Source organism: Camelus dromedarius, chromosome 7 (genome assembly GCF_036321535.1).
Source record: "Camelus dromedarius isolate mCamDro1 chromosome 7, mCamDro1.pat, whole genome shotgun sequence".
Lineage (NCBI taxonomy): Eukaryota > Metazoa > Chordata > Mammalia > Artiodactyla > Camelidae > Camelus > Camelus dromedarius.
Window position 1 is genome coordinate 13,596,957 of NC_087442.1, and position 20,947 is coordinate 13,617,903.

General features: G+C 42.5%; 1 protein-coding gene across 6 annotated transcripts in view; it reads left to right on the forward strand.

Annotated features, from left to right (window-relative positions):
* The window catches only part of ATP6V0A4 (ATPase H+ transporting V0 subunit a4), a 70,101-nt gene that overhangs the window by 20,339 nt on the left and 28,815 nt on the right, over positions 1-20,947 (forward strand). For 4 of the 6 annotated variants that reach the window (XM_010983175.3, XM_010983174.3, XM_031455449.2 and 1 more), the window contains 8 exons: positions 7,101-7,234; positions 8,751-8,829; positions 9,112-9,206; positions 13,903-14,028; positions 14,482-14,576; positions 15,769-15,895; positions 18,267-18,349; positions 19,005-19,098. In XM_010983175.3, the coding sequence (XP_010981477.1) occupies positions 7,118-7,234; positions 8,751-8,829; positions 9,112-9,206; positions 13,903-14,028; positions 14,482-14,576; positions 15,769-15,895; positions 18,267-18,349; positions 19,005-19,098 (816 nt within the window). In that variant the 5' untranslated portion in view covers positions 7,101-7,117. Of the gene's footprint in view, positions 1-5,570; positions 5,691-5,831; positions 5,939-7,100; positions 7,235-8,750; positions 8,830-9,111; positions 9,207-13,902; positions 14,029-14,481; positions 14,577-15,768; positions 15,896-18,266; positions 18,350-19,004; positions 19,099-20,947 lie in introns of those variants that run through there. The other 2 variants (XM_010983170.3, XM_064487328.1) reach the window with 2 other exon arrangements.

A 20,947-nucleotide genomic window follows, 5' to 3' on the forward strand; every position in this document is an offset into this window, starting at 1 on the left:
CATCAGTTCCCTATGGAACATTTATATTATTTCTAACTTCTTAAAATCTCTTCATCCCAAATTTCTGCAATTTATTCTTACAAAATTATATATATATATATCACAAAAATGATTAAACAGCTAAAAATCTGTAATATGATGTATATAAAGGCTGCTTCATTCTTTTTACCAATTACAGCATAAGGATGAACCACTAGCTCTCAAGGAAATCATTTCAGGTATCTTCCTGACAAACCAGCTTCTTCTCTTGTCCATTACAAATTGTTTCTTCATGCAGCTTTCAGAGTAGTTTGTTTTTTATTTCTTTTTTTTCCCCTCTCTAGTTTTCATACTTCTCTTTAATGGAGAAATCTTTTGTTCAAACAAACAAATGAAATATGCAGTAATCTTGTAACAACCTTTCATGACAAAGAATATGAAAACAAATGTATGTATGTATATGCATGACTGGGACATTATGCTGTACACCAGAAACTGACACATTGTAACTGACTATACTTCAATTTAAAAAAATGCAGCAATGCCATCGATCGATAAAAGTGTTGCTCAGGATGAAGCAGGGTGTCAGTACTTGACTTTAATCCATGTGCATGGAGGTCCTGTAGAAATGGAACATAAGAAGAGGCCAAAGTGGGCAGCTTTTATACTTTTTAGACAAAGAGACAAGAAATATATGAGGAATTGACAGAGTGAAAAAATTTCAGTTTTGGGTGCCCAATTAGTGAAGAATCTAAACAGAGTTTGGGCTTGGGGTAGTAAGTTAAAGAAGTCACAAGGTTTGTTTATATAGGCTTCTCGGCCTGAATTCTGTGTCTCTGGTGATAAGGGTGTCCTTCCACTTCCAGACGCAGGGAGGGCACCTTTCACATGAGGGATTTACTTCTTGCTTTCAGGAAGACAGATGGAGAGTCAGTGTCCCCTTGAGTGGGCCGTTTCTTAAGTAACTTTAATTCAAAATAATCAATAAGCCATTGAGGCACATGTTGGGATGGCCTACCCTGGGTCCCAGCACCACCCTGGCTGGGAGGAGCAGAAGTGCCTGGTTACTGTTCCTCACGTGACATCCACAACCCAGTGGAAGGGTGGCCTCATTACCAATGGGCAGAAGTGAAAGTTCTGATTGTCTCTTTTTTTAAAAAAAAATGTATTTTTTTATAGACATGTAGTTGATTTACAATATTGTGTTAGTTCCAAGTGTAGAGCAAAGTGATTTAGTTATATATATATTTTTTTCAGTGCCTTTTTCATTATAGGTTGCTATAAGATATTGAGTATAGTTCCCTGTGCCACACAGTCAGTCCTTGCTGTTTATGTTTTATATAGAGTTCTGTGTATCTGTTAATCCCTAATTGAGTGTCCTCTGACAGCACCCCAACACAGGCTAACAGGAGGGTCTTATTACCCCAGGTGGGCTGGGAGCTCAGGCTCCCCCTTGGCCTTCTCTGACACCACACTGGGAGGTTGGCTGCTTGGCATTGCTGGGTGAGGGTAGGCGGCTAGGCACTGGTGGCCATGGGCCACTGTTCTTTTTCTGGGATGTTTGGCTGGATGAGAGTGATCACTATCTGAAAGTCTTCTTTCTGGGAAGGCTGCCTCCTTCCTGGTCCTTTGGTTAGAGAGAGAAGGCTCTCTTTGGAACTTTTTTGGTCTGCATATCTTGCTGGCTTCTGCAGCAACATGTCTAGAATATATGAGGAAAAGAAAATCCAGAGAACCCACCTCTGTGCTGTTCCTCAGATCTCAGGGTCTCTAGAAGTTCTGTCTTCTCTCTACCTTTTGGAGTCTACTATTATTTGTTGTATATATAATGCTGAGTGTTTTTAGTTTTACTTACTGGGGAGAAAAAGCATTCTATTCCATCTTTCCAGGAACAGAAGTCCAAGTAATTTTTTAAAAATATGGATCAGGTAATGTCACTCCCCTGCTTCAAATTTCCCAAGGGCGTCCCAAGATCATTAGAATAAAATCCAAATTTCTTACTGGCCCATCAACTCTCTCAGAGCTTGGCCCCTGCCTCCACTTGACAGTCCTCATAAGACTCCCACCCCCCACCCCTCACATATTCCAGCCACACTGGCCTCCTTCTGTTTCGGAACATGTTGAACCTTTTCTGACCATGAGTCAATATCACACAGTGGCGATAAACAAGGACTCTGGTGTCAGATGACCTGTCATGAGTGACTGTATGACCTTGGGCAAACTACTTAGCTTCTTTGTGCCTCTATTTCCTCATGTGTAACATGAGGATAAGAAGACAGCCAGCCTCCTAGAGTTAAGAAGATTACATGGGTTAAAATGTGTAAAGTACTTAAATGTGTTCTGCAGTCATGAGGACAGTGACCAGCACATGGGAAGTACTCCACAGATACACGAGCTCTTGTGATGAGGTCACACCCCTACTCTTGCACCCCACAGTTCCTGCTACCTAGAATACCCTTCTAGCAGCTTCTTTTAGCAAAACTGGCTCATTTCCATCTTCCACGTCTCAGCTCAAATGTCACCTCCTCCCAAATGAGAGGGGCCTTCCTTGACCACTTATCTAAAATAGTCACTCCACTTTTCTAAAGCCTATCTTTCTACGATTGAGCTTTTCGTAATCTGCAATACCTTGCTAACTTATTAATTGTTTACTGGAATTTGTTACTATTTATCTCCTTCGTCTGGGCATACGCTTCATGAAGGGAAGGCCCTTGTCTCTTATCTACTGCCCTGTCCTCAGCACCCAGACGGAGGCACGTAGTAGCCTCTCAATAAATATTTACTGAACAGATGAAAGAATTGAGATCTTTTACAATTACACACTTATTACAAATAATGCTACAGTAAATGTGATTGTAGTTAAATTTTGGTTTATATCCTTAAAAGATGTTTTATTTATTTATTTATTTTTAACATTGTTTTATTGAGTTATAGTCATTTTACAATGTTGTGTCAAATTCCAGTGTAGAGCACAACTTTTCAGTTATTCATGAACATATATATATTCATTGTCACATTTTTTTTTCTGCTGTGAGCTACCACAAGATCTTGTATATATTTCCCTGAGCTATACAGCATAATCTTGTTTATCTATTCTGCATATGTCTGTCAGTATCTACAAATTTTGAACTCCTAGTCTATCCCTTCCCACCCACCTCCCTTGGCAACCACAAATTTGTATTCTATGTCTAGGAGTCTGTTTCTGTTTTGTATTTATGTCCCCTTTCTTTCTTTCTTTCTTTCTTTCTTTCTTTCTTTCTTTCTTTCTTTCTTTCTTTCTTTCTTTCTTTTTTGTTGGATTCCACATATGAGCGATCTCATATGGTATTTTTCTTTCTCTTTCTGGCTTACTTCACTTAGAATGACATTCTCCAGGGACATCCATGTTGCTGCAAATGACGTTATGTTGTCAGTTTTTATGGCTGAATAGTATTCCATTGTATGAATATATCACAACTTCCTTAAAAGATGTTTTAAAGAGAACTTCCTAAAGTGGGATCATTGGGTCCAGGGACATGCAAATTGCTTTTCAGATAGATTGCAGTAATGTATAGTCCTGCCAGTGTCCTGTGAGAATGCTGATCTTAAGCACCTTTGATTTGAGGCTTTAGGAGAAAAATCAGACCTTAACATAACCTCTCCTTCTTATACTTCCACATGCTAAATAAATATCTAAGATCCTACTGTATTTTACAGATGGGGACACTAAGGTCCTGGGTTTAAATAGCTTTCCCAAGGTCACACATGGTAAAAGGCAGAGATGGGTTCCTGATTCAGGCAGATTGGATCTTTGCTCTTAACCATCAAGATGGACTTTTCCTCTATCTGCTTCTCAGTGATTTGTGAGCACCAGGACCCTTGAGAGCTACTGTTCTACCCGGAACAGTAGCTGACTGGAAGACACAGCATATCCCAGTGGGGGTGAAAAGCGGAATGGAGGTGGGCAGGCGGAGGAGCAAAAAGAGGGGGGCACTAATTGGGCCAGGCACCTCTTGTCTCCAGAGCTTTTAGGGTGGGAGAAGCAGAGTCAACACTGGTGATGCCTTTTCAAGTTTTCTCTTCTAATCTTCCTGCTCTGCTTTGGGAATCCTGAGTTCAGTCTTTGTAGCTTTGCCCAGGTGAGTCTTGAGTGGATCTGCCCTGTTGGGATGGCTGGGTGTGGCCAAGCTCTGCTGCTTAAGAAACCCAAGCAGTACCTTTCCTATGGGGTCCTCACAGGCCCCGGTCTCCACGGCCCCAGATTCAAAATTGCTGCTTCTTCTTTGCTGATTGTTTCCATCCTCCCTACACCCTACCCTTCCCTGCTCCGTCCCCAGCTAAAGTTAGATTTTTCACCCTGTGTTCTCAAAAGCAATGGTTCTGATTTAATCACTAGGAATCACCTGGGGGGTTTACGGAAAAAGGCAAATCTCAGACAACCTGAGAAATCTGAACACTGATGGGATATTTGATATTAAGGAATTATTGCTGAATTTTAGGTGTGACCCATAGTATAATGTGTGTGTGTGGGCATAACAAATTCATGGAAGAATCCTTATCTTTTGAATACTTTGATATTTAAATATTTTGAAAGAAATAATACGATGTATGGAATTTACTTTAAAAGTCTGGGCTGAAAAAAAATACTATAGTCTAGGGTGGGTAGGAGAAGTGGGTGGGGATTAGATGTTACAAAATTCAACAACTGTTGATGCTGAGTGGTATGCACACGGGGCTTCCTCAAACTAGTCTCCGTACTTGCTCAGATGCTTTAATTTTTTCCACTACGAAGTGTAAAAAGCCAAAAAGCACTCGCTCCTTATTTTAAGGTCCATTTTACAGACATCCAGGCGGTGCCGTGGGGGCTTGGCCCACCCCACCTGGGGAGCAGCCCCTGCAGAGTAACCCCTGGGCCAAGAGAAACACACCTAATTGGCTGCTCTGCCCCCCCCTCCCCGCCCCATAGATGGGAAAGACAGCAGTCCTTAGTAAGAAAAGGGCAAATCCCCCCACTGGTCCCCACTTACCTGGGCCTCAGGGAAGCTGTATTTTAGCCCTAGGCTCTGTGTAAGGATGTCTGTCTATTCTCCTTTGAATTTAATTTGTTTGGGGGAAATTAACTGTTGATCGGGCTGTGAATGTGATTTTTTTTTTTTTTTTTTTTTTTTTTGGTTCCAAAGCTATTTCTCACTGTCACTTCATTTTTACGATGAAAGGAAGGAGTGTTCTAGCGTGCTTAGTAGGCATCTCAGAAGGCGGTCTCTAGGGCCCTGCTTTCCAAACCCTCGGCTTCCCCGGGGGTAAGTCACTTTCCTTAGGGAAGAAAGTCCCTGCTTCCTGGTGGGGCCCCAAGGTCGAGGCCGAGGGCACGGGGTGGGGGTGGGGGGTGCGGGGGAGGGACGGGGTTTGAGCAGGGCCGGCCGGCGGGGCAGGTTTGTCCTCACCCCGGACAGGACAGGCCGGTGTTGACACAACAGAGCCACCTCTGGGCCCCGCGGGCGCCCGGCGAGGAGCGGCCGCCGGGAGGGGCCCGTCGCCGCGGGGAGGCTGCCGGCGGAATCCCCGGCCGGGCTGGTCCCATCCGGCCCGCCACTCGCGAGCCGCGACCGCCGCGGCCCTGCTGCTGCGGCCCGGGCTCCCCGCTGGAGGTCGGGCGAAGGCAGCCGCCGGAGAACCGCAGCCCCGAGGCACCCCCGAGACCTCCGGCCAGGACCTGCTCCGACAAGGCTGGGGTAGGAAGGAAGGGTCTTTCCGTGGTGCTCTTTTTTTGGTGCAGGAAGCTAACGTCTTCTGTCTCTTTTCTGTGAAAACCTGGCCTCATTCACCAGAAAGGGCAGAAGGAAAAGTTCATTCATCTCGTGTCACAAGGCAAACGTGGAAGACTGGACTCCGCATTCAGCGCGGAGGGGGGACGTCTAGCCTCTAGTCAATAAACCGGGAAATATTTTTTGAGCATCTTCTTTGTGATTGAACTAGACTGGTGAGAGTGAAAAACAAACGTAGTTCTAACCGCGTGGATTTTTCTGGCTAGTGGCCAAAAGAGACACTAAGCAAAGTAATTGCAGATGGTTTGTGTTCTGGGAGCTTACAGGAGGGGGCTTAGTTCACCGGGGGTGCTGATGGGATCTGGACAGGCTTATGGGGAAAGAGGACCCTCAGACTGAGGCCCGGGAGGAGGTGTGAGGCGTGGGGCTGTGGGGTAGGGAGGTTGAGGTCCCAGATCTAGGGGACCTCAGAGTCCAGAGGGGGCTTGTGGAGAAATTCCGTGTGTTAGGAGAGATGAAGTCGAGACGAGGGCAGAGGGCAGATGATGCCTGCAGCCCTTGGTTGGCTGCGTCTAGGGCTTTAGATTTTATCCTGTGGGAAAATGGGACAATGGAAGGATAAGACAGGAGGGATAAACCCAGTGTCTGGCAAATAGCAGCTCCTCTATCCCTTACAGAATGACAGGAGGAAAAGGGGGCCCCTCTGGAGGGTGTGATAGTTCTTCCAGAAGGTTGGACTTTGGGGAAAACAACTTGGTTTGGCAGCAGTAGGGCAGTCCAGAGGGTCTTTGATGAGAATGGATTCTAGGTGAATAGTCTTTTTCCTTATAGAGAACGTACAGATTTATTTAATTCCTGCCTACTGCGCAGGGTTCTGTTGTATCAGTTTAATCTGTTGATGGATATCTACGTTAGATCCATTTTCTATAATTATTATATACAATGTTATTGGAAACATGCTTGTGCATCCATTTCCCCACACGTCTCCATTTAGCTGGGTGATGAGCAGTGGAAATCTTGGGTCATGGAGAGTAATACAGTATTTGATAAATATTGACAAATTGCTCTATGAGAAAGCTGTACAAATTTACACTTCACTAAGAGTATGACAGTGTGTTTGCTTCCTTGTACCCTCCACAAACTTGAGGGGTTTTTTTGTTTTGTTTAAACTTGAGTTCTTAATCATATTTTTTCATCTTTTGCCAATCTGATAGGTGGTGAAAAGTACTACCTTGTTTTTGTTTATATTTTTAAAATCAGGAGTGATTCCTGTTGCTTTTCTTCCCCCTGTTGGATTTTAATTTAACTCAGCCAAAACCAATTTTTGTCCTAAGGTTTTCACACATTCATTAACTCACATATCTTTGTCTCCTACAGACTAAGGCTGGGTCAAGATGGCGTCTGTATTCCGAAGTGAGGAGATGTGTTTGTCACAACTGTTTCTCCAGGTGGAGGCTGCATATTGCTGTGTAGCTGAGCTTGGAGAGCTTGGATTGGTTCAGTTCAAAGATGTAAGTACCGCATTCTTTGGAGACCGGAGGAAGGTGGAGTTTCACACCACTTCGTGATAGTGAACAAAGTTCAGGGAGGAGAGCCCTGGGCTGGAATAGGTGGAATTCCGTGGTTCTAGTTCTTCTGGCTAGGATTTGCGATAACGTTGGGCAAGTGACTCACAAACATTGTTCTTCCTTCCTCCAGTTGTGTCTCCTCTATGGGGATGTTTTAAAGCTCTGATGCAGTCACTAAGATGGCATTGTATTTTATTTCCTGTGTGGCATCTTCAAAGCATTTGATATATCCAACGGGCAAACCTTGTTCTGAGGACAGAAACTAATTCTTCCTGATTACACTGTCTGAGGAAAAAGTATCCTGGAGTCAGTCCACAGTCTCTGTAGAGTGACATTCTTGGGCTAGACTGTATTTTTTTTTCTTCCAGCTTTATTGTGATGTAATTGACATATAGTATTGTTTAAATTTAAGGTGTATGGCATAATAATTTGATTTACATACATCATGAAATGATTATCACAATAAATTTAGTGAACATCCATTTTCTCTGACAGATACGAGAATAAATAGAAAAAATTTTTTCTTTGTGATGAGAACGCAGGATTTACTCTCTTAACACTTTCATATGCAATGTACAGCAGTGTTCATTACATTTATAATGTACATTGCATCTCTAGTACTTATCTTATAGTTGGCAGTTTGTGCCTTTTGACTGCCTTCATCCAATTCCCCCCTTCCCTTACCCCCTATAAATAACCACAAATCTGATCTCTTTTTTCTATGAGTTTGTTTTTGAGGTACAATTGACCTACAGCACTATGTTAGTTCCTGGTACGTGACACAGTGATTCAGTATTTCTGTACATTTCAAAATGATCACTGTGATAGGCTGGTTACCAGCTGTCACCATTGGACTGTCTTGAGTATGATGTTGGGGCATCGTTTCCCAGAGGCGGCTATAGAGCCTCACCAAAATCTTTTGAATCCAGTTTAGAAAACTGGATTCTTTACTTTCTCACCAGGGTCAGCGTCAAAACTAAGCCCTGCAGAGAAGGGTTATGTCTTGTTCCTTGCGACCCCAGCTCCAAGCTCACGACCTGACATGGAGCAGTTCCTCAATAACATTTATTGGGCTGAACTGAGGGTCACCAGCACAAGGATGCTGAATTTTTGTTGATGACCAGAATACACTGCATGGAGCTGTGCAGTTTTCAAGGTTCTGTCACATTCATGACTCCATCGAGGAATTCCAAGTGTATTTGGGTAGTAAGTGCAGCTGAAATTAAGGAAACCTTAGCTGTGGGAGGACTTTTAGAAGGGTAAGAAGACCAGAGCTGGGGCATTTGGAGGACTGAGTGTAAGAACATGAAGGTGTATTTTGCCTATAACTCATCCTTCTTGTGCAAGGAAATATCTATTCTGAAGATGATTCCAGCAACATTCTCCAGCAGTAAGAAAAAATAATAAAATAAGCAAAGAGAATGCATTGGCATGCCTTGTGGTTTTTTACCTCCTCTAGTTAAATGTGAATGAGAGCCGCTTCCAAAGGAAATTTGTGAATGAAGTCAGAAGGTGTGAATCACTGGAAAGAATTCTCCGTAAGTCAATTTTCTGCTTGCTTTCTAAATGCGACCTGGCAGGGAGGTACATGGTTTGCAGGACTGATGTCCTGCACCAAACATGTCCCTATTTGTAAGACTTTTTGAGGTGACCCTGCAGACAAGGTAGGGGAAGTTAGAGATGGGGTCCAGCTGCTGTGACAGGCCCCCAGGGCCATTTAGGCAGCTGAACTGGGAAAGGCACTTGACCTGTTTGACCCCATTTCTGAAGTCTGAGAAAACACAGTCACCTTGGGTTCTCCGATGGGTTTCATCCCTCAGGTTTTCTGGAAGATCAGATGCAAAATGAGATTGAGATTCAACTGCTGGAGAAGTCCCCGCCCACCCCTCTCCCTCGGGAAATGATCACCCTGGAGGTAGGTTCCTTCCCCGGGATCGTCCTGAAGCCCGTGTCCTGGGGACTCAGAGCCTCTCATGGACTCATTACCCAGTTGCTGAAGGTGTGGACACGGACTTGTGTGCTTGCCCACTTTTCTGTGTTATCCCCTCGGGAAAATCCTGCTGTGCAATTTTTAGAGTCACTCTTCTTGCTCCAGGAGAGAGCTCTTTTTCTCTCTCAACGCAGCCCTAGGGACGGACGCTCACCCCACCTGGAGGAGCAGTTTCCTTTGTGGGCCTAAGAGGTTACAGACAGCGAAGTCTCATCCATATGGTGCCACTGAACAGACCTTACTCGGGCACAATGGGATGTCTTCTTTCTTTCATCTTCTTTTTGAAAATTATAGTCATCATGCTGTACATTACCTCTGCAGGACTTATTTATTTTATAACTGGAAGCTTGCACCTTTTGACCACCTTTACTGATTTCACCCATCCCTCAACCCCTGCCTTTGGCAACCACCAATCTGTTCTCTGTATCTTTGGATTCAGCTTTTCTTTCTTTCTTTCTTTCTTTTTTTAATGTTCTACATTCCACATATGAGATCGTAGAGTATTTGTCTTTCTCTACCTGACTTATCTCACGTAGCATAATGCCCTGAAGTTCTATCCAAGGTTGCAAATGGCAAGATTTCCTTCTTTTTATGGCTGAATAATATTCCTTGGTATATATAGACCGCATCTTCTTTATCACCATCTTAGGGTGGACGTGTGTTGTTTCCATGTCTTGCCTATTGTAAATAATTCTACAATGAACATGGGGGTGCCGATACCTTCTCAAGACTTTATTTCCTTTGGATAAATACCTGGTGGAATTCCTGCATCCAATGGGATGTTTCCTAATTATCTGTCTGATGGGAAACAGCCGATGCATTGAGTCCACTCTGGATGGAGGCCCCTCCTCAAATGGAGGAGGTCAAGTATGAGAAGATAAGAGTTTTCTGTAGCCAAGACCATTATGGCTGGAGGGCCCCTCTTTTTCCTCTCTCTGTCCACTTGCTTTTATAAAACACTGAGTATCTGCCATGCACAGAGTACCTTAGAGAAAAATGAAACATGGCCTTGCCCTCTGGGAGCTTCAAGGGCAGGTGGTGGAGAGAGCAGGGAGGGGTGAGGTGGTGGAAGAGAATGTCAAAAGGTAGGCAGAGCCTGGAAGGGCCTGGAGAGCTTGATAAAAAATTGATTTTTTTTATCCTTGGAGGAGGAAGGGAGGTGGGCAGGTAGGCAGGAGCTTCATGGAGTTGAACCTTATCTCTGGCTGGGTTTCCTTTTGTTTTTTTTCTTTTACGATAACTTAAAATCCTTGAAATTGGTGAAGCCATCAGTAGTATACATTCAGATTCTCTAACAGAAATAGGTGATTGGCAGCTCCCCTCAAAAACATTTTGGATCTTGTCATATTAAAATCTGGATATTTGGAGAGAAAGTTTTGAATTCATATGAATAGGATTTCCATAAAATCATCTCTGGTTTCAGTCTAATCGCTAGTCTTCTAATACCAGCCCTGCTGGTTAGGATCCCAAAAGAGCTTTATTTATGTGGATTATATTCATTGATATTTACTGCATTAGGGCTAAAATTTTTAAAAAAGTAAAACATTAAAAAAAATTTTATTTTGGGGGGAGGTAGGTAATTATTTTATTTTATTTTAAATTTTTTTTAAATAGAGGTAATGGGGATTGAACCCAGGACCTCGTGCATGCCAAGCACACACTCTACCATTGAGCTATATCCTCTGCCCCTTTTTATTTATTAATTCATTTAAAAATTCATTTAAAAATTCACTCTAATATTACATGTTAACTTTTTTTTAAATGAAAAATCAGTGTCTTTTCCAAGACAAAAACTTTTGTGAGAAAGTGATGTTTGCAAATTTCTTCAATGTGTGGCATGGCTTAATGGAAGACTGGCTTCACATGTCTATTCTGCCTTGAATCTGTTGAGAATCATTGTTCTCATTGAAGTATATAAAGTTAATTCAGCCTTGCACAGATATGCAAAGGAAAAGGGAGGAGTGTCTTAATAGCCTTTTCAAATAATGGTGGGTATTTGATTTACACGGACACTTAACAAGCTTGGAGACTCTCGCTTTTGTGAAACAGGTAACAAGTGATTTTGTTTCCAAGTTGACGTTGGTTCTATGTTTTAGATAGTACCTTAAAAAATCGATTCATACCAGTGAGTTTGTTAGTGGCTGACTGACTCTGAAACTGGACACTCATACATTTGTAGCCATAACCAGTTAGATAAGGGGCAGTCAGGTGTGTGCCAGCAGTCTTTGCTCAGCAGTTTCCTTCTAGATATTATTTACTATAAAGATGCAGTCAAAAACAACATGTACTTATGAGAGTACTTACTGTCTGTCTGACCGTTGATCACGGGGACTGATTGATTCAGCCGACCTGCCAGTTGAGCGTTTCTCCTGGATTCCATCTTCTGGCAACAGTACGCAAGTGGCTCGGGCCCTCGCCTTGTAGAATTTCCAGGGAGGCTTTCCTAACGCTCCTACAGGAAATAATAATCCAGAAAAAAAAAATCTACCCACAAATCTACCATCTCAGCAAAAACTGCCTTAGTTTTTCTGTTTTCATACTTAGCAATATTTTTACATAACTTTGTATCCATAATATACATTATAGTTTTCCACCTTTTCATTTACTGTCATGTTGTAAAGCATTTCTCAGACATTGCTCTCTTCTCTAAAATACTTCTTATGGCAGCATCATTTTTAATGGACTCATTAAAGGATAGAGCAGTTGGTTAAGAAATGAGGATTTCATTTTTCCCCCCAAACTTGTGCTACCTATAGTCAGTTTTCAAAATTCAGGGTAGTGATTGTTTTTGAGAGGGGAAGGGAGAGAGATGGGATGCAGTTGAAGCTGGGTGATGAGTGTGTGGATCATTATGCAGTTCTCTCTACTAAAAATGCTTGCAAAATGTTGAATATTCAATCTTGTCTGATATTAATGTGCTTTTTTGGGGGAAGATGGGATCTAACATTTGCATGAATATCTTTGTATTTTTTTTGTTTGTTTAATCTCTTTGGTAAGGGTGTCTCAGATGGATTTTTTTTTAAAAAAAACTAGCATGATAATGTATCTTTTAATAGGTAACCTTAATCCATTTTCATTTATCGTGATTACTGGTTTAATGGCTCTGTGTTATACCACTCCTTTGCTTTTTTTCCCCCTTTCCTGCCTTTCTGTGATACCTTCCAATCCTTTCTCCTCTTCTCTAGGTTTATAAACTATAGATGATAGTTATGGTTAACATCTCAGGATCCATGGTTAGTAAATTTTTCCCATGAAGTCTACTGCTGGTTCCATGGTCATTTCTTTGTGGATTACATGTCTTTTTTTCCCCTGATAGCCTTTAAGATTTTGTCTTTGTTCTATAGTTTCACTGCAATGTGTTTAAGTATGGATTTATTTTTAATTGTTTTTATTAAAGAATTGATATAATTGATTTGATATAGGATTTTTAGTAAATACATGTAAGGTACAAGAATAATAACATAGCGAATACCAAGTGTCACCACCCTGTACAAGATGAAAGGTGACCACAAGTGATGCTCTTAAAGCCCTCTGTGTACCCCTCCCCACCCCTTCCCTTCCCTTCCTCCCCCCATCTTGGAGAAAATCACTGTCCTAAACTTCATATTTTTCTTTTCTTTGGTTCTTCATAATTTTATCACATATTTAGTCTTCTAAATAGCATATGGTGTAGCTTCTTTGCACATTTCAAAGCTTTATGTAAATGAGGCATACTGTTTATTCTTTTGCAAATTGCTGTTTTCTTACATTATTTTATTTTTTAAGATGCCATATTGTTTCATGTTTCTGAAATTAATTCATTTTCACCGCTGGGTAGTGTTTCTTTCACTGAATGTACCACGCTTTATCCATTCTATTGTTGATGGTTATTTGGTTAAATGAGAAATGAGCTTTCATATTTTTAAGTTATTTGCTAAATCTCAGTAGTGCATTCACAAGTTGTGTCCAGTAGACAGTTGATCTTCACTTACTGGATTTTGAATTTCAGTACCTATGTTTGACATTTTTAAAATTTCTAGATACTTCTTTTAAAATATTTCCTGTTCTTTCACTTTAGGACATGTTTGATTAGTAATTTCTTGTTTTTCATTTTAGTGGAAGTAATGCCTTCATTTATCTCTTTGGACATTCAAAAAAACCCCTTTAACCCTTTTTCAGACTAATCTATAAAAATAATTTCAACCATTGATTTTGTGTTCTGATTATTGATTTTGTTGGTGATTTTTCCTGTCACTAGATTTATTCCTGAATCATTACAGTGTTGGGGCAGAAGGAATTCTCAACATGTAAATTCACTCCAGCATCCCCATTCAGTGTTTAAAATGGGGAGGAGACCTGTGATTTGGCAAAATGCCTTGACTTCCTGATGACACTCACTTCCATTCTCTCAGAGTGTGTTCCGGTCCTCCCCATTTGGTGATGGAACTCCTGAGATTGTGTGACTGTGGCTCTAACTACAATCTACAATCGTGTTGAGTTTGACGGAAGAGACCTCTGGACTTGAGGCCACCTTCTCATGCACTGACTACCTCTTGGGGAGTTAGTTATCTGTTGTGGTTAATGCACAGTAAATGTCCTAGCAATTTCTGCCTGGCTTAATTTCTTTTTCCCTCCTGCACAGACCACTCTAGAAAAACTGGAAGGAGAATTACAGGAAGCCAATCAGAACTATCAGGCTTTGAAGAAAAGCTTCCTAGAACTGACTGAACTCAAATATCTCCTGAAGAAAACCCAGGACTTCTTTGAGGTCATAACTTGGGAACTGTTCATTCAAGGTCCCTTTCCCCCAGATCCTCAAATTTCTGTTTGGAAAACTGACTAGTTTAGAATCTGAATACATTGCACTGTTTCTGTCCCATGGTCACGCCATGGGTGAGGGAAGGTAATGGGGTAGAATGTGGCACTGGGTGAATTGAGTGCAAAAATATTGAGCTGCTTACTAAATAGTGTGCACCCAAAATGGCCTAGACAGGTGTGGAAGTCAGAACAGAGCACAACGGTTAGTTTGAGCAGATCTGTGATTTTGGTAGGAAGAAAATGGGGAGGCTTTTTGTTCTGACAAGGAGCATTCTACCTTTTGGATTCTATGTACTTGTGGAGAATTAAAGCATCCTTAAAAACAGACAAAACCATGAGGTATGGGTGCTTTTAAGTTAGTCTCAAATCACTTAAAAGAAAATAGTGATTCTTTGACTTTCAGACGGAAACCAATCTAGCTGATGATTTCTTTATGGAAGACACTTCCGGTCTCCTGGAGTTAAGACCTACGCCTGCATACATGAGTGGAAAGCTGGGGTTAGTGACACTCCGTGCTCTGAAAGTTACATGTAGATGGGTCCCTGGTCCATATATAGCCCGATGCCTGGCGTGTGGCAGAGTTCTCTGAGTGAATGAATGAATGAATGAACAAATAGCGGCTGGCATGAAGACTATTTCACACGACTATAAGCCCTCCATCCAGTAATAAACCCAGGTCTAACCTAACGAGGTCAGTGGAGTTACAGGTAGTGTTACCTTGTTATTGGTGATACTGACATTCTGGAGCCTGAAGAGTGCAGTGTCTGTATCATATCCACACGGGAAGGATGTAACAATAATTATTTAGATGGGATTTCTCAGCTGTTCCCTGGCTTTGGAACAAGGCTATGGGATACACACCTTTTTTTTCCCCCTTGCCTCTGAAATACTGTTTTAATAATGAAGCAGATTTGGAGTGTGAAGTTTGAAGTGTAATTAGAAATGAGATAGTTATGCAACCATGTCTTCCGTAAGCAGCAGCAATGTGATGTGGTGACACCCACCCGAATGTGTGGTGATTCAGAATGGTGCGATTTCACTTAGTGTCCAAGCAAAACTGATGAAAGTAATGGGTTTTGGAATACTAGTTTTTTATTCTGTAGATACTTGGGGGCCTGCTATTTGAGGCACTAGACATTGAATTTGAAACAGAAAGGAAAATACGTGTTGGAAATATTTGATCAGAGGGTAATACAAGATCCATGGACATTTAAAGTAATAGGCCAATGAAAGTAACCATTTTAAAGTTAATATGAAAATTTTGGGTCAGAAACTGTCTAGATACCTAGATGATTGTAAAAGTAAAGATGGAGAGAAACCAGTATATATCCTTCATGCTTACTACCTTATTTGTACAAATGCAGACAGACCATTGGTGGGCAGATTGAACATTTGCTTCCTTTAGCTACAACGCTATAATGAATGGTCTATCATATTTTTAATTGCAAATAAGTGAATGTATAGTATTGAGATAATTAAGCAAACCTCCACATGTCAAAGGGAACTTGGGGTAAGCTGGGGCTGGGACGCAGAGTGGCCTTGTGACCCCTGCCAGGTGGGCTGTGTTATTGCTTCTGCTCAAAGGGCGGTGGGCTTCCCCCTCGGGCTGCCCATCTTCACAGCCCACAGGGCCTGCAGCCGGCACCCCACTCCCTGCTCCTCAGTGGCGTCTCCTCTTGTGACTGCCCAGGTTCACGGCTGGTGTGATCAACAGGGAGAGGATGGCTTCCTTTGAGAGGCTGCTGTGGCGAGTTTGCCGGGGAAACATCTACCTGAAGTTCACTGAGATGGACACGATTCTGGAAGATCCGGTCACAGTGGGTATCAGGCTGCAGAAAACGTTCTCTTCAACTTCCTGGAGCCCTCACCAGAGGGTTCTGTTATCTCAAACACTGTGTCTTTAGCTCTATGAAGCGAGTGTCCATTTCCTTTTATTCTCCTTTCCTTTCTCCCAATCCCTCCTTAAAAAAAAAAAAAAAAAAAAAAAAAAACAACTTATGAAATGTCAATTCAAGGACTAATCCTTTTTTAAAAATATTTTTTCCTTTTTTGAAGAGGGAGGTATTAGGTTTTCTTCATTTATTTATTTTATTTTTTAGAGGAGGTACTGGGGACTGAGCCCAGGACCTTGTGCTCTACCGCTTGAGCTGTACCCTCCCCTCCAAGGACTGATTCTTGTTACCACCTCAGAAGTGTTCATTCCTCCAAATAACGTGGCTAATCCAGTTCCTAGAAGCTTAGCTGTGCTGGTGCCTCCCAGGGTGGCAGCTGTGTCTAATTCATGGAGCACTGAGAACTGATTCAGGCCAGTGTGCCCCACGCGTGCTCCACTGTGCATGTGTGCATGTAAGTGTGCAGTGTGCGTGTAAGAGCCTGCTAGACGCGGATTCTGACTCAGTGGGTCTGCGTGGTGGGGCCCTGGAGTCCACATTCCTAACAGGCTGGCAGCGGCTGGTGGTCCACAGACCACACGCTTCGAGCGAAGATTTCGAGGGGCCTCTTCACTGAGTTACACACAGTTATTGCTACTAATTCCATAGGGTTTGCGTCCTCCACCCTTCTGGTTACTATTTAAATCCACTTACTTTTTAATTCCAAGAAGCTGGGTTTATTTCTCAAAGAGGCATAATCTTTTGAGAAGAGAGGCTAAAAAGTTGTTTTATTTCATGGAAAACAACTGCATAGTTAAAGCAAATAAAATATAAAACAAGAAAAAAGCTTATTTAACCCCCCCCCCCCAATTCACCATTCTAATGTCTTTGTTTTTATTTTTTTTCTTGTACTATTTTTCTCTAGTCCATAGCCACAGGCAGGTATAATTAATTTAACATGGTTGTAGTAATAACATGGAATCATCTTTTTGCCTTCTCTTGATTTTAGGTAAGTATATTAATTTCCTTCCATATTACTATCTGTCCTTTAAAATTTGACATTGAATCATTACCTTTCATAGGCATGTTTTGACACCTAGTAGTCATGGTGATAGAGAAATTATAAAGTAAGCACCTGGAAAAAGATGAGTTTAGCTGCATGACATTGAAAGTCACTGAAGATGACAGGCGATCAGAATGGATTCCTGGTTCTGGTGGATCAAGAGACAGAAAGACCTGAGAGATTCAGAGAAGGGCTGGGGGTGGACTCCATGCAAGAGGGAACCTTTGGAAATCATGTAAAGCAGGCGGCTCCCCAAAGCTTAAAATGCCCTTCCCTGCTCCCACAAGCAACTGCCAAAGACAGGATTCATTCTGATTTTATTTGCAATTGATTCCTGATATTTCCATTGAGTTGATGTGACATTAACTGTCTATTTTTAGACGCTTTAATATTTCCAATTTTCCTGAAGAATATAGGCACTATGATAAGCATGGTCAAGCATGTGGATTTTTATTCTCTTTTGAACAGCTTCTACAATGTGAATTCAAGGAAGCAGGATCGCCGGCTTCAAGGGGGTGGGCATTTTCATAACCCTTGATGGGTCCTGACAAATGGCTTTTCCGTAGGGTCATACCTGAGTCCAGTGATACCTGATACATGAATGGTGTGTGATGGGTGTGTTGGATTTGTCACTTTCCCAACAATGGGTTTCATAATTTTACCTTTACCTCCCACCCCAAAGTAACTAAGAGTAAAAGAGCATATCTCTTTGCTGCAGTAAAAGTTGAACTTTTTTATATACGCTTGTGAAATGCTTATTTGCCCTTTCCTGTGAAACGCCAAACCTGGACTTTAAAATTGCACTTAATCAGTGTTCTCATGGGCATACAGTGAGTGTGTGTCAAACATTTAGACCCGGCTCTACCTTTGTTAAATATCAAACACCCACTCACCCCTGAAATGTGGATGTTGTGAATGAGTTCACTCTATTTTATTTGTTTTATCTTAAGCAATATCCTGGTCCCTCTCTTCTGGATGTTTTTTTGTTTATTAACATGTCTTTTAAGTATAGGACTTAGCACTGAGTACAAGGCTCAGCTGTGATCCAACTAGTGTAGCAAATGGCGAGGCTGTCGCTTTACGGCTGTATCAGCCTCCCTGAGGGTCCCGTCCAGCCTGCCTCAGTGGCCTTGCCTTCAACCGCAGCGATTTATGAACTTGAATCAACTGGGAGAAGCTGCAGGTTTCCCATTTTAAATTTAAACAAGTTTTTACATTTCTGAAAATCTATTTTTTACTGGTCTGATTTTCCAGAGAGAAGAAATTAAAAAGAATATATTCATCATATTTTATCAAGGAGAACAGCTCAGGCAGAAGATCAGGAAGATCTGTGATGGGTAAGATCGCCAGTGGTTTGGGTCAGGATTCGGTCGGGGGGTGTGCAGCGCAAAATACTCTCGAATGGGGCTTCCTTGAGGTCCCTTAGGGTTTTTGAATAACTTCCCCTCATTTGACAAGATAGTGTTAAAAATGCAACTGATTTTTAGTAACTGTGGGAATAGGAACAGAGAGGACTTGATAAGCAGAAGCTAAAGGTAACTAAAAGACATTTTCACCATTTCAGTTTATTCCTTCTTACCCGCCTTGATTGGTTTCTACAGAGTAGGCCAATGCCTGCTAAGCGGTTGCTATGTTACAGAATCGTCTTAGAAGCAGAAATTCAGTGGAGAAGGACATTAATTAATAAATTCTAGGGAGAAGAAGAGATAAATCAAGCTCATTGGAGTCTTATTTACATAACAGTTCCTGGGTTTTATGGTTTGAGCGAGATTCATTCATATGATAGAACCACAGCTTTAATTCAAATAGTGCAAGCAATGTGTTGGGAACCTTATGACCCAGACAGTTTCCGACTGCCGAGGAGACGGTTATCTTAGGGGAAGGCGGCGATCTAACCCAAGTCGGCAGATGACGGCTTAGCGGAGGAGGAGGACGTGCTGGAGGCTTTTCAGCAATAACCCAAGTGTGTCCTTTGGAATGTATGAAACACAGGTTTCGAGCCACCATATACCCCTGTCCAGAGCCGGCGGCGGAGCGCAGAGAGATGCTGGCAGGTGTCAACATGAGGCTGGAAGATTTAGTCACGGTGAGTGTCGGTTTGGGCATGTGACAGCAGCTGGGGGCTGCTGTTGGGATTCACCTGCCATTTTATTTAGGGGTGGGGGAAGTAATTAGGTTTTAAAAAATTAATTAATTAACTAGTTAATTTATTTCATGGAAGTCCTGGGGATTGAACCGAGGACCTCATGCATGCTAAGCACGGCACTCTACCATGAGCTATACCTTCCCCCCTGCCATTTCCTTTTAAGTCCTGTCTCCCTGAGTTCTGGCTCCGAGGCTGGCTGGAATGTTTGCTATGCCCTTCTGGCTCCTGCTGCGGGTTTCATAATTAGGCAACAGTGTTCAGTAAGCTTGCGGTGATGATTCTGCATGTCAGTGATGCTTTGCTGGGCTTAGAATTAGCCAGAGCCCTGGTCGGCCTTCAGGTACCCACCCTGGTCTGATGAAAGGAGCCTTTTGTTGCCAGACTGGCCGAGGCTGCATCTGTGATATGACTAACTAGCCAATTAAGTCAAAGAGCCAACTTGCTGATTCTTTTTCCAGTGAATTGCCCAGTTGTGTGAGCCAGCCAATGAATTCTGTCAGGACAGTGGGTCTGGTTTCAATATGAACACACTGTCAATTTACATCCTCCTGTAAAACCTGTCGTCACCTAGGATGGCCCTCAACACATGTGACTTTCTTCAGTAAGCTTTGCAAGTAACCAGTCACCAAAAGCAGCTGGGCCTATGGCAGGTCGTGGGTTCTAGGTCAGGGCTGCCCGACAGAACTTCCTGTGGTGGCGGTGATGTTGTGTAATCTGCAAGTCCAGCGTGATAGCCACTGAGCACTTGAAATACGGCTGGAGCAACGGAGGAACCGGAGTTTAATTTTTACTTTGTGTGGCTGCTGGATTGGTCAGTGCAATTCCAGACTCTCAATGAGTGTCTCTAGGAATCAGGCGTGTGTGTGTGTGTGTGTGTGTGTGTGTGTGTGGTTTCAGAACTCAGGCTAACAGACATCTTTATCTTCCAGAGAAAAATCTGTGTTTCATTTCTTTGATCCTCTGTGTTCCCTCTTTGTCACTTGTCAAGGAGACTGCGTTTCTCTGAAGCAATTACCCTTGAAGCCCTTTTCCCCAAATACTCTCCTAGATTTTTATCAAACTTCAGGAGGAGAATGGAAAAGAAGTTACGCTAAACTTATGCTTATGTTCCGGATGACTTGGGTAGCCACGTGTAAAGGTTACTGATAAGGGTTACTCTACTGTATCACCAGAACAGAAACGAATTCCATTAACTAAATTCTGTGTGGGCACAATTGCCTATTCAGCCTTCCATTTATTGCCTCATTTGTCATTTGTTGGCGAGATGATATATAAGGCGTTTTGACAGGTGTGTTAGTTTCCTAGGGGCTGCTGTAACAGACAACCACAAACTGGGGGGCTTAAAATGACAGAAATTTATTCCGTCACAGTCCTGAGGTGGAAAGTCCGAAATCAAGGTATCAGCAGAGCCAGGCTTCCTCTGCAGGCACTAGGAAAGCATCCTCCCCTGCCTGTTCTGCTGTGCTTTGAATGTTTGTGTCGCCCCCAGATTTGTATGTTGGAAACCTAATGCCCAAGGTGATGGTGTCAGGAGGTGGAGCCTTTTGGGGAGGTGATTAGGTCATGAGGGTAGAGTCCTCATGGATGGGACTGGTGCCCTTATAAAGGAGACCCCAGAGAGCTCCCCAGCCTCTTCCGCCAAGGGAAGATAGAATGATGATTGAGTTTGCAACCCGGAAGATGGCCTTCATCCAACCATGCTGCCACTCTGGTCTGACTCCCAGCCTTCATCCATGAGAGACAGATGTTTATTGTTTATAAGCCACCCAGTCTATGGCCAGTCTAGTCT